At 33.2% G+C, this 14,278-nt stretch overlaps 1 protein-coding gene across 1 annotated transcript; it reads right to left on the bottom strand.

Annotated features, from left to right (window-relative positions):
- Positions 1-5,717: 5,717 nt before the first annotated feature.
- LOC149491547 (opsin-3-like) lies at positions 5,718-12,618 on the bottom strand. Its single transcript, XM_089699902.1, has 8 exons — positions 12,560-12,618; positions 11,999-12,190; positions 10,382-10,597; positions 9,726-9,856; positions 9,115-9,254; positions 8,317-8,510; positions 6,622-6,723; positions 5,718-5,820 (listed from the first exon to the last, which is right to left on the bottom strand). Exons 1-8 carry the CDS (start codon positions 12,610-12,612, stop codon positions 5,718-5,720), a joined length of 1,131 nt encoding a protein of 376 aa, XP_089556028.1. The 5' UTR covers positions 12,613-12,618.
- Between the last annotated feature and the right edge of the window lie 1,660 nt (positions 12,619-14,278).

Consider the following 14,278-nt stretch of genomic DNA (forward strand, 5'->3'; position numbering starts at 1 on the left):
TGAGAAAAAAAGTTATGTCAAGTACCTGCTCAAACTTGACAGAGTTATTTTTACTAGACAATATGATATCAATCTCAATCTTACTGTTAGTCCTTGAAAACGGCACGTATTTGATATGAAATCAAATAAGGAATATCCTATTAGCTTTACTGTTATAAAGCATTTTCCTAGAGGCTACATCAAAAGACAACTAAAAAAAAAGACGTGTGGCACTCGGGGACTGCCGCGGTAAAGCTATTGCATACCGTGTCTTCAAGCCACACCTCCGCGCCCGTCGGAGTGGGGAGCGTGAGGTTTTTTCGTTACGGAATTTCTGGATTCAGTCCCCGCGCTCAAGGCCCGCGATAGAAGCTATGCAATAGCTTAACTGTTATTTCTAAAAACCACTCATATAATATAGATTACAATAATGTATGATGATCTATCATTTCCCTATGAAATAAACAAATTTATATCCAATACATTACTTAATATTCTTACCTTAGTAAAGACTAACTTCAGAATGCTGCGGAGAACGTATAGTCTGCAAAACTACGTAGAATACTGATTCCTGCGGTCCCTTAGGATGAAAGAGAATCTTTGTGAAGACTAAAATGATCGATCTTACAAGTTATATAGACTAAATCATTTACTCGCCCCCAACGGAAATTTATCTATGAAAATGTGAAATACATGTGCCAAATACCAATAGATATGACTTACCTACATAATATTATTATATTCTGTAGATATTTATAAAGGTAGTATAAGAATATACTAAAATAAAAATCTCCTAAATGGAACCGGTTGCAGTATTATTTTAACCAAAGTGCATACACCGTTGCAGGCAGGTAAATACAAAACAAATGTTCGTTTCAGTTAATTTTCAGTAATAATTTGCTGCAAAAAATGAATTACGTAGCGTATACCCTTGACACTGAAAGCTTATGAAACAGCAATAAAATTACGTATAGAACTCGGTTACTCTCGAAATTATTCCGCTGGCAAACATTTAACAAAACTTTTTTTTAACTACCTAGCATTCGAGCTACAAATTCAATTAATGCATAACAAGGACGAAGCTAGTAGCGCCATCTTTGTAAATCTATTAGTACCTACTACGTCACATATTGCCAACATACTTTTTAATATAAGTATAATAAATTAAATTGACTTTCTTTGCATAGATGGCGCGGTTAACAAAATATAGAGCGCTGTGGAATAAGCAATCAAACCTCAGTCACGCATAATGCGTTTTCTACCGAACAATGACTCTGTGACTATCATCATCATGATTAAATAATCATAAGCACAAGACTTATAGGCTGTCCTAGTCTTATGCTTATATATTTGGTCAGTCAAAGACACGGCACTGAGACTAGACGCTCTATCTAGTCAGCTTTATGCTCTACATATTCTATGAACCAAGTACAAATCTATCATGCTATAAATATTAACCGACTTCCCTATAAGACGCATTGTAAATTTCAAGAGCCGCTTTTAACTATTATCTGCCAAAGTGTAATCAAACTATTCATCTAAAATAAAAAACGCATCATATAGAACTAGAGAGTCAGAGAGGGCATTTCTATTTTCTTGTAGGCTGTCATATTGTTGCGGGGCAGATGTAACACCCATTGTTTAGGCTTATTCATGTTTTTTAATTTCTTGAACAATTAAATCACAATTTATATTGTCTTTAAAATCGTAGGTCTCCATCAAAAGATCTTATCTGTAAAGTTAATTAATAATCTCGTTAATTTACATCCTAAAGGACACTTCAAAAATGCGAAAATTTCGATAAATCAATTTTCCGTTGTAACTATAAAGAGTAAAAATGTTAGGTAGATTATATTATATTGTATTTTATGATTTCCCCCTTGTATTTACAATATTTAAAAGTAGTAAACAACAACCACGTGCTCTAACTAATTTTCTAGTAAAAAAATCAACATACTTTACAACATAATTTGCAAGTTACCTAAATCATCTCACTGGACACAATTTTTTCTCAAAAGCAGTTTTAATAAGTTTCTGTTTATTTTTATACATTAATTTTATATAAGTAATAATTAAGCTAAGGTTTTCAGATGAAACATATATAAGTAAATAGCCGTTAATAGCATTTCAACGTCAGAAACAGAAGGTAAGTCTTCTATGAATTAATGTTCCTTTACTAAGATTATGAAATTCACAGTACTAGAGAATTCCCTGTATTCTAGTTACACAGAAAGGCTCAAAGTAGCCGCTATAAGTAGAACTCTCTATTGTAAAGCATTAATTGCGTTGTAGAGTTCTATAATATTTGGTCTTGTCTTGTCTGTTCGATATCAGAACAAGATGCTTGATACAAGATGGTTAATTTTATAATTATTATTAAATCATTTTTTACGTTGCACAAATAACTACATATTCAGAATAAATGCATAAAGATATTTTTATGAAGATACCTTAATATTTTCTAAAAAATAATCTGGACTTAATATTTTCTAAAATAAAGTGGACTGCCTTTTTCGTTCATTACGGGCAGGGGTAGAATACCGAGAGATAATATTCCTGATGGGGACAACCAAAAATAAATGTGTTGGGTGTGGCAGGACACAGAAGGCTGATCACCAATTTGCCGATAATACAAATCGATCAGTGAATCAGATAATATATATTCCATGTGTCCCATACCCCACACTGGGACACGGGACTTCACTTAATAAGCTGTTGTTCATTAAGACATTAATTCAATTACAATAATTAAGGAACTACGTAACTACAGACGACATTTTCGGAATAACTGCCAAACATAACTCTCGGAGAGAATTTTAAACAATACAATTAATTAAATCCAACCGTATAAATTCATCAATCTATAAATCCTTTACTTCGTTTTTAATTGCTGTATCCAAATCCATGGAATTTGAAATGCAGATAAATCGAACTCTGGCAAAGGACGAGATAGATTTTTGGCAACGTTGAAAATAATCGTAGTCAGTGGACGAAATTAACTATTTCATAAATAAATATAAGTTTTTTAAGTCAACAGCATCTCATTCGGTAATTTATTAACTCTTTTCGTTTTAGGAAAAAATAAAATTAATGTCCGGTCCTATTTATAAATACCTATCCCAAAATAAACATTAAAATATTGTGACTCGTCGGAAATGAGCATAAATACACTCTACCATAACCACTAGAAAGAGCTCCTTAAATTGTAATTTATGAATATTAAGCGTGTTTAAACATTAACCTGCAAGTGTTTAAACTCCGTTACGAACCACTTCATAAGTGTCATCCCATAGTCATAACAAAAACACAAATGTAAACATCGAAAATAACTTCTAACCGAGCGATAAAATATCACTTCAGACGCTCGCAGCGAGTCGTAAACGATTTAATGTCATCCGAATATGAAAGCGCTTACCAGCTAGGTGTCACTTCACTGGTGTTCTCCCAGGGAGGTTTCGACTGCTTTTGGAATCCTGCGCCGCCGCCCGCGAACATCACACATACACACACACGTGAACTATTGTTTACTTCGCGATATTAGAAAATAATTTGTGTAAAAGTGGTGCGTTCCCGAATTCACATACCGCGTGTCTGCGATCTGCCGCTTGTGCTATTTTTGCCACATACAGTTTAACACATTTGCGTAATCTTGCTTTGTCTTTACGCGCGGTTAATTACTATAACGTGCACAGGTATGCATCCATTGAACAGAAAATCGTTTATTTTTTTATAGATCGCACTGTCCTATGTCTGTACTAAATAACGACTACGACGGGTCGAGTGTTAAGGTTGCGAATCGGCTTAATCAATATAACATGATCCAATTATCCAGGTAACCGACATGTTAGAGATTTTTAAAGCAATATTCACGTATATTTTATTTATATCTTTTTATATTTACTTAGTTATTCGATATCTAAGCTACCAACTCAGTTCAAATCTATACGATAATTTTAAGTTATTGATGATATAAAACCGTTTTGAAACTGACTGGTAAAAAGTGGTCACGGTATACCACTCCAGTGCTCAATCGACATCGTAGAATGTCGATTTACCGATTATGTTTAGTATGGAATATGCTATAATTTCATACGTATATACCTCAAATAAATACCCTAAGAATTCCCAAGAATAAATTCAATAATATAGGTATTCTAAAAAGGTTTTATTTGTTAACTGTCGAGTGACAGTTGCAAGATTGCTTGGCACTTATTTAATTCAACGCTACACTTCTACTAGTATTAGGTGTCGCGCCAGACTTTACACTCGATACTTTATTCTTCAGTCACTAAAATTATAGGTTCCTACCATTCAAAAAAGCAATATAGTTTGAATTATTACTAACTAGCTTACCGCCCGTGGCTTAAAACCTAATAAATTATATACTAAGACCTTCCTCTTTAATCACTCTGTCTTTTAAAAAAAACGCATCAAAATCCGTTGCGTAGTTTTAAAGATAGCATACAAAGGGACATGGGACAGAGAAAGCGACTTTGTTTTTTACTGTGTAGTGATAAATATATATATTTCTGATCAATTTTCATTCGATTTAGTTTTCGTAATTCTCCAGTTTTCACATCTTGACTCTACCAATACTACGGTCATTATCACACCTAATTTTGGAATCTATATTTAGTCGCCTGTGACAGCTCTTTGCACTGATGAGAATTCTTGTGCAATGTAAGGTGCATTGAGTATAAATAAAACAACAGAATATTTTTATAATTTTCATTTTATTTCATGTGCATCGTAAACATTCGCCAAGTCGTCGGTATCGTCGATTTTTTTTCCGATACTTTATCGTTGAGTTATCTTTTATACAAAAACACTGTATAATAAGAATGCACAGCATTTACGTTTATACAAGTCCAAATAACACAAGCTTAACTCAACGGTTTCACAGAACAGTATCGGTTTTTATGCTTTACTATAGCGACAAAATAATACAACATATACCGTAATCTAGGTATTATAATATGTACATTTAGTTTAAAATGTTTGTCGCATTATACAGAATGACGTTATCGCCCTCTGATATCAACACGATCAGAAAGAAAAAAACAATTACTCAAGTTTCAAAACGTTATGAGCGATTGCTAATTCCATTCCAGTACCATGATAAAGCAGTATTATTTCCAGCGTGGGAAAAAGACAGCGCTATTTATGTCTACCCATCCCTTTCACACTGGAGACAATAACGACGATGTCTTAAAGCAGTATTATGCCTACCGCGGGAAAGGGACAGCACGCCTATGTCCATCCCTTTCCCACACCGGATATAATACTGCTATATCATAGTACCTATTACCAGCGTGGTAAAAGGACAGATATGTCCATCCCTTTTCCACACTGATTACTGCTATATCATGGTATCCGAAGTATCATAAAGCAGTATTATATCGGAGAAAAGGAAAGTGCTATATATCCATCCCTTTCCGACACCGGGGATAATACCATATCATAAAATCATACTACGGGTACCATGATAAGGCTTATTTATATCATGGTACCATGGTACCCGAAGTATCATTTTATAGCTTATATAATATATCATGGTTTCATCATAAAGCAGTATTATATCACAATATTATATCGGGGAAAAGGACAGTGCTATATATCCATCCCTTTCCCACACTGGAAATAAAACTCCTATAACACGGTATCATCATTTTACAGTACTTATCGTGTTGACCCAGAGGTCAGTCCATGATCAAGCAAGGGTCAATGTGATGGAGTCTCTAAGCCTCAGCGGGTGTGGTCGCTGTGCTCGCGTTAGTGGACTGCGCGTCCGGGTCGGGCTCCCGGACACCCATCCAGGGGACACGCTTCTCTAACTCAACCCTGGGAAAATCATAAAATTAATTAATTAGATTAATTAATACGCATATTGTCACATATTTAAAAAAGTTTTTTTTTTATTGTCACATACAAAAAAGAACATTCACTTAATAACATGTAAACGATATACATGTTATTAAGTGAATTTTTTTTTTTTGCTTTTACATAATTTGTTACCAGGCCTTTTTGACGTTTAAAACAAGAAAGAATTAAAATAGAGTCATGAGATATTTATACTACTGAAGATATTTTTTTTTATATAATATTATTTATTTATTTCATATTTAAAACCTCTTAGCAAGTACTTAATGAAGAATATAAAGTATATTGTTATTAAATAATGAATCAAGAAATGAATAGGGTATGAAATCCAAAAATGACCAGAACTAGTTTTCAAACTCAAATTCAACAATTTTTATTCATGCAAACTTTTACGAATGCTTAAAAATAGCGATTTTTATAACTATTAATTAGAAAGGTTGTTTCTTAAGACAAGAATCGGCAAGAAACTCGATATTCTTTTCTATGTTGTATCAGCAGTTTAAAATGTTAAATATTCATATTTTGTCTGTATATTAACTTAATTTCATATTTATTTTAATACTAGCGGTCCGCCCCGGCTTCGCCCGCGGTACATATTTACGTTTTCTCTACATAAGAATCATCCTCGTACTTCAAGGAATATAATAAAAAAAGAATTATCGAAATCGGTTCAGCCGTTCTCAAGTTATGCTGTTATGCGCTTACCAACACATTTTGGGATTCATTTTTATATTATAGTTTAAAAAAAAATCTCAGACTTACCTAAATCTTGGGTGATTGATAGCATAGACCCATGGATCAATACATGATACAGCTTTGCAGAACACCGCTGGAATCATCGTCACTACAGGCGTTAATAAGGCTCTGAAATAACACAAATAAACATACCGTTAATAATATTATAGTTTAAAAAACTGGCCAAGTGCGAGTCGGACTCGCGCACGAAGGGTTCCGTACTATAATAATAATAAATAAATAATATTTTATTTCCAGATATTCATTCACACTATAGGGACCCCCCATTTTTTTAGTATTTTTTGTTATAGCGGCAAAAGAAATACATCATTCGTGAAAATTTCAGCATTCTAGCTATCACGGTTTATGAGATACAGTCTGGAAATAGTTAGACAGACAGACAACGAAGTCTCAGTAATGGGGTCCCGTTTTACCCGTTTTACCCTAAAAGACTAAAGAAAAAACAAACACGCCTGAAGTAGTGAAATTATTGTATTGTCGCCAATATTTGATAAGTGTACAAAGTATGGTTCAAAATCGAATCTAAAAGAGTGTATTACATACAAACATAGAGGTGAAGCGTAACGTATTCGTTAAAAAGTACCTACTGTTACAATATTGTGCCTAACCTGTAAAAACTAGTAAAATGTCATGAACTGGTAAGGCAATAAGACTGACATACTTGCAAAACAGATCGATCAGTGAAACAGATGTTAAGTGAATTTGCTTTAACCTAACTACAAAATAACATACTTCATCAACTACTAGCTTTCCGCCCGCGGTTTACCCGCGTTTTCAAAGAAAAAACAACATAGTTCCCGTTCCCGTGGGATTTCCAGGATAAATCCTATCCTATGTGTTAATCCAAGTTACCCTCTATTGTGTGCTTATTTCATTGTAATCTGTTCATTAGTATTTGCGTGAAAGAGTAACAAACATACATACATACACAAACATTCGCATTTAAATAATATACAGTAAAGTTTTCAAACATCAAAGAAATTAATATCTTAATATCCTCAGACAAAGAAAAGTATAGGAAAATCATCTAATATTTTTTATGTTTATATTTTTATTGAGTCATTCATTTAGTTCGTTAATGTTTTATTCAGTCTGCGAAAAAACAAAACTAAACTTGCTTTCACGTTGAAATAGAAAAACGTTTTGTTAAAGAAAACAGAGAACAAAGAATATAGAAGCAAAAGCAAAAAAAATTGGCAAAAAACAACATTCTATTGGACGAGTTCTACTCAGAGAGTTAGAGTTATTCATGCCTTATGTTATATAATAATACTAGCGGTCCGCCCCGGCTTCGCCCGTGGTACATATTTCGCAATAAAAGGTATACAAAATATGTACCTATATATATAACAGCCTATGTTCTTTCTCAGGGTCGAAGATTATCTGTGCCAAATTTTATCAAAATCGGTACAGTAGTTTATGCATGAAAACCATACATACATACAAACCTTTCCTCTTTATAATATTATATAAATATTATTTAATATCTTCTTAATATACATAAATCTCGTGTCACAATGTTTGTCCTCAATGGACTCCTAAACCACTTAACCGATTATAATAAAATTCGCACACCATGTGCAGTTCGATCCAACTTGAGAGATAGGATAGTTTAAACATATAGGTACCACGGGCGAAGCCGGGGCGGACCACTAGTAATATTATATAATATAATAATAAATAGTTATATTATTTAAATACCTGTCTCCAAACGCTCCAATCATGGCGACAATTCCATACGGCGTCCAGGAACAGATGAACAGGAAGAATATGGTGAAAGCCACCTTCGCGATCCTGATCTCCACGCTTTTTCCACCATCATCCTTGTTCGAAGCTAAAGACTTTACATTCATCTTCTTGGCTTGCTCTTTTAACATTTTCTCGTGATGACGAACCTGTTCAAATTTCATAAGATACTTGAGTTGTCGTTGGTAAAGTATTATAAAAATACTAGCTTTCCGCCCGCGCATTCAAAGAAAAACCCGCATAGTTCCCGTTCCCGTGAGATTTCCGGGATAAAAACTATCCTATGTGTTAATCCAAGTTACCCTCTATGTGTGTGCTAAATTTCATTGTAATCGGTTCTGTAGTATTTGCGTGAAAGAGTAACAAACACACACATAAACATCCATCCTCACAAACTTTCGCATTTATAATATTAGTAGGATAGGATAGGATTAGTATTATTTTTAAATATTATTTATTCAGCATTACATGAGGATCGACCGCCTTCTTAGTACAGTGGATAATGCGTGAGCGTAGAACTGAGGGGTTCGATTCCCGGTGAAGACGAAGGAAAAAAATTGTCTCAGTCTAGCAGGACACAGAAGGCTGAGCACTTACTTATCACTAAAGAAAATCGATCAGTGAAAAACCTTACCTCTTACACGGGAGTAACTTAAGGATGATAAATCACCTCTTTTTAATTACTCTTATAATTTACTAATTTCTTTCATATAATATAATATACGAAATGCAATCTTTAGATGAAGAACTTACCGCAATAAATAGTTTAGAATAGAATGTGCAAATGAGGCTCATTGGAATGACATAACTCCAGACGAAGATGCAAGCGACAAACGTTTTGGTATCCGGATCCTCGCTCAAGAAATCAAATGAACACGTTGTTAGGAAGCCCTCTGAAATAATAAAATGATAAATTCAAATACTAATAACAATTAGTTATTTGCAAAAATTGTGAGAACAATATTAATGTTGGTATACATATTTGTTTTTCCAGAACCAAGAGTTAATTCGTAAATAAAATGTTACTGACAATAATTCTTATTCGATTCCTATCAAATATTTAAATTACGATGAACTTATGTACACTTTAAATTAAAATAAATGACCATAATGACTAGACTTAAAATATTTCCCAAAGTAATTGTTGGTTCTTAAAATAAACTTTCGTAACCCACTGTAACTAAATATTCGACCACTTAAGTTTCTTCTATTCACAATTTGGATTTTATAGTCATTGCCGATTCAGTACACACACAGTCACATAAAAAGTTGATATTAAATCAACTTCCTAAAAAAATTGAACAAAAGATTCTTCTGCATTACAGACGATTTGTATATATATTTTACATATTATTTACTATTACCAGGCACATATCTGCCCCAAGCCCCGGTCATGGGCACAATGGTGAAGGGCAGCGCGTAGAGCCAAGTGATCGCGATTAATATGGACGCTTGCACTCGATTTATCCTCCCGTCTATTGGGCAGGATATGGTCCTGGGGAAATCATAAATATTATTAAAAGTATTAATTTATGTTTAAGTTCTGAAATTGTTCGCTATTAAGTCGTAATTAGTTAATTTTTGAAGTAAACTCATATATTACGCAAGCATTTTTGTTGCAATTTATAATCATTAAAACTTACCTCTAGAAAACATATTTAAAACATTATTATATGTATTAAGAATTATAAGGACGACTAATAGATAGCTAGGTACTCATCAAATCAACTCTACAAAATCGAGGCAAACTTATTCCCAGAGCATAATAGAGAGCTATTTGCAATATGTTGTTATTATGTTTAACTATTTATACGGGAAAGTTCTAAATTTGTTTATTATTCCCTTATTTTGCTAATAATAAATACCTTATAAATACTAATTGAAATACTAATTTCCTAAGCTAATTTCATGAATATATACTTCAAGTGTCACGTGCACTCTCAATCTTTTAGATTACATAATACATAGTCCAACAGTTTTTAATTACTTCGACCTTCAACTGAATAAAAATCCAACTTACTTATATCTATCGTAAGCGATCACAGCATTGGTGATAGAACCACCAATACCAGATAAGGACCCGAACACAGAATATATATCACATCCCAGCCGGTTGCCCAGCATCCTTTGGTAAAAGGAATTCACGATCAGATGGGGCATCTCCAGCATCATGGTCAGGTCGAAGATCGCCAGGTTTATTATGAACATGTTGCTGGCTGATCGGAGTGACTTGGATCTGAAAGTGTAGATTCCAAGGAACTTGTGGAATTTATAGAGTACTAGAGGTCCGCCCCGGCTTCGCCCGTGGTACATATTTCGCAATAAAAGGTAGCCTATGTCCTTTCTCGGGTATCAAAATATCTCCATACCAAATTTCATGCAAATTGGTTCAGTAGTTTAGGCGTGATTGAGTAACAGACAGATAGACAGAGTTACTTTCGCATTTATAATAATATTAAGTATGGATTTCACGGATGACAAAATTAATTTTTTATTTATTGATAAATTCTCATTTTTTACAAATAAGCTACCCAGAACATATCAGGAGCCTGTAATACCGACCCATAAAATTCGATGTCACTCGCACGCAAAATACCAAACTATTTTCACAACTTTCCTTTTCCTATCCAAAACTCTTATAATAATCAGGATGATTTTTCAAGCATTGAAACGAATACGAAATAATAATAAACATGAGCATTGAAACGTATGTTTGCCTGTACTTTCCATAAGCATTGCCGAGACATGAGTTTGTTAATCTTTAGCTATATGTTACTAGATTTCCGCCCGCGGCTTCGCCCGCGTTTTCAAAGGAAAATCCGCATAGCTCCCGTTCCCGTGGTATTTCCGGGATAAAACCTATTCTATGTGTTAATCCAAGTTACCATCTATACGTGTGCTAAATTTCATTGTAATCGGTTCAGTAGTATTTGCGTGAAAGAGTAACATCCTCACAAACTTTCGCATTTATAATATTAGTAGGATTGGATAGGAAGGATTGAATAATTCAATTCGTTTCAAATGAAACGTGCCAGTAGTACTCAATAATATATACTTAAATTCTAAATAGTACCTATACTTTTAAACAACTCAAAAGTAATTCAAATAAATGTTAGAAAGTCTTTCAAATTGTAGCATTTTATTTTGCAAACTTTTTAAAAGGTTTAATGATGATAAATGAATCACGCGTCAACTTCGCGACGAGATAAAAAGGGAGATTTATCAAGTTTTCATACTTTTACGAGTAAATCTCTGAAAGACGCGGGGAATTTGTAAAATTAACATGTATGTTAAATAGAGCTCTCAAATGTGTTGCAAATTAACCATTCATTAAAACGAAGAAGTCGGAATAAAGACCATTAATTAAATGTATCGATCTCTTTTCTATATGAGGTAAAAGTTCTCCACATATTTGATATAATATGACATATTTTATCAAAATAATATATTTGTATATGGGCAGTTCAAGAACTATCACGTTTATCTTAGTATTGTTAATTATCTAATGTCATTTGCATTTTGTCAAAGCTTAGGCATTGTAAGCTTAAGTTTTTGCTTTTATATTTCGAGTGGCATCTCTAATTAAAATTAAAAAATTGTTAAAAAAAATATAATAACATTATTCTCAAAAACTCACGTGCCAAATATCCAAATGACAAGTCCGTTGCCAGTAATGGAGAATATGGTGAGTGTAGCGTATATTAGCGCCAGTAGGTAGTGCGAGGACTTGTCCACAGCTGGGAACTGGCGCCAGTGCTCGTGCACGAGGTCCTGGTGCTCTGGAGGTATGTTCCAGCCCAGCATGCCTTCCTGGATCTCAGCGGAGACCCTGGAAAGGTATATGTTAGACCATGATTATATAGGATTGGGAGTCGCAATGTTTGACATTAAAATTGATATTACGGAAAAAATAGTTGGTAAAGATTTAAGGAATTAATCGATTCAATTTAGCATACTATAGCGATAAAGAAGAATTAGCTATTGGACAAAAATCAAATTTTGGTAATTTATGTAAAAAAGAGGCGACGCATTATAACAAAATTCGCTCTGCGCATCAGCATAAGGAATTACAAAGAAATGACCAGATATATCTAAAATTATTTTCATCCTGGCAATGTAGGTACTAAATTCTTAAAATTCTGAAAGTGATTAAAAAAAACTGCACCGCGAAAAATTACATATTTTTTTAAATACTCACATTTTGAACGGATAGGCCAGCGGGCCATGATCTACCGTGTGGTTGTGGGCCATATTGGTTCTAATTTTATCTACTACCAGATGACGAAGTGAGTAGTCCGACCCCAGTCGCTTCTCACTTGTGATAACGAACCATTGTACACCCCTTTTATACTACCCCTTGCGTGACTGTTAATTCTTTAATTCAATAAAATAGTATAAAATCTCTGGAAGTGCAATCAAACGTATGCTAATGGTGTTTGATCTTCGACATTGTAGTTTTTAGGACGTGAAATTCTTTGAAAAAGTTAAAATAGACCCTTCACTAAAGACTGACACATAGGGACTGTTAAAAAAGTAAATTTGTAGCAAAAATTGTAATTCTTAGCTTATATTAGAGCATACATAGACTCTAATGAAGGGTGGATTTCTTCATAGTTACTTTTAGACATAGGTAACTAGCACAGAACCAAGAAAATTTTCGTGTATAAAATAATGAAGCTACGATGCTTTAAATATTATAACGATACGTATTATTTTTCGTTTACGTCGTATGTATACGAGGATTCTGATCTTCTGAATTGAACTTCCAAAATAAATTAGAAAAACTTACAGGTAGAGCTATTATAAAAAATTAACAATATGTATAACTAAGTCTTTATGTTCAGGTGTACCAAATATAATTTAATGTTAGTCGCAAAATAAAAGGATTAATTGAAGGACTAATTGAAATTCCGCAGTGGTTGTGAGTTTTAAGAAAGCTCTACATAAGGTAAAGCCACATTAACAAACATTCGTTGCACTTTAAATGTAAAAATTTATTTTCATTAGACTTAAATCTGATCTCTATAATAAATTAATTGTATACGGTTCTTTGAATTTCTTGTAAACTACATACATATTATAATATAGAGAATACTTAACTAGCAATTAAATTATCTTTGTATGACATTTATTTCAATTAAGGTTCTTTGTTTACCGGTTTGCTTTTTCAACATAAAAGAGGACAATTATATATGAATTCGTAGCCTACGTGATACTTATATACTTAATTACAAATTTAACTAGTGGCACTTAGTGGGTAGTTGTTCATATTTTTTCCCGTCATCTTTCGATTGTGACCCTTCGTAACTAAGATGATTTTCATCTGTTTATTGAAAGAAAAACACTTATTTTTATGTTTCTACCTATATAAATATTTGTCACACTCTGTTAACAATTTTAACAGGATTAATCTAATATCATCCACCTCCATAGATTTAAAAGCGAAACGAAAACAAACATTGACACATTTCTAATTTTTTTTTAACTTATCGTACATTTACCCGAAGAAACAAATACTATTAAAACTTTTCCACCACAAAGTAGAATTGATAGGTACCGAATGATGATAATTTAAAAAGTTAATTTAACAATAATTATAAGCATCTGTTATTTTGTTTTTTCAAAGAAATTATAAAGTTAATTTTTATAAAGGTAATCTGACAGCTCACATTAGTGAATAATCTAGTCAAGAAAATCCGAAAGGAATAAATTCTAGATAACTATTATCACTCCGAATCGATCGAGCTATCGCTAAAGTTTTAGTGCTTTCTTAACAAACAAAGCATTCTTGAGCTTATTACAAGACTAGAGGAACTTATCTATCATATTGTCATACGAAAGTTGCTAACATCGCTAAAGGTACTTTTTCCTACTAAGTATTTTAATGAATCTTAGCACCGCGTTGGTAGGTACCTAA

The sequence above is a fragment of the Colias philodice genome, chromosome 1, assembly GCF_061535455.1.
Source record: "Colias philodice isolate Cphi_HAF_F1 chromosome 1, ilColPhil1 Martin Lab GWU primary, whole genome shotgun sequence".
NCBI classification, from domain to species: domain Eukaryota; kingdom Metazoa; phylum Arthropoda; class Insecta; order Lepidoptera; family Pieridae; genus Colias; species Colias philodice.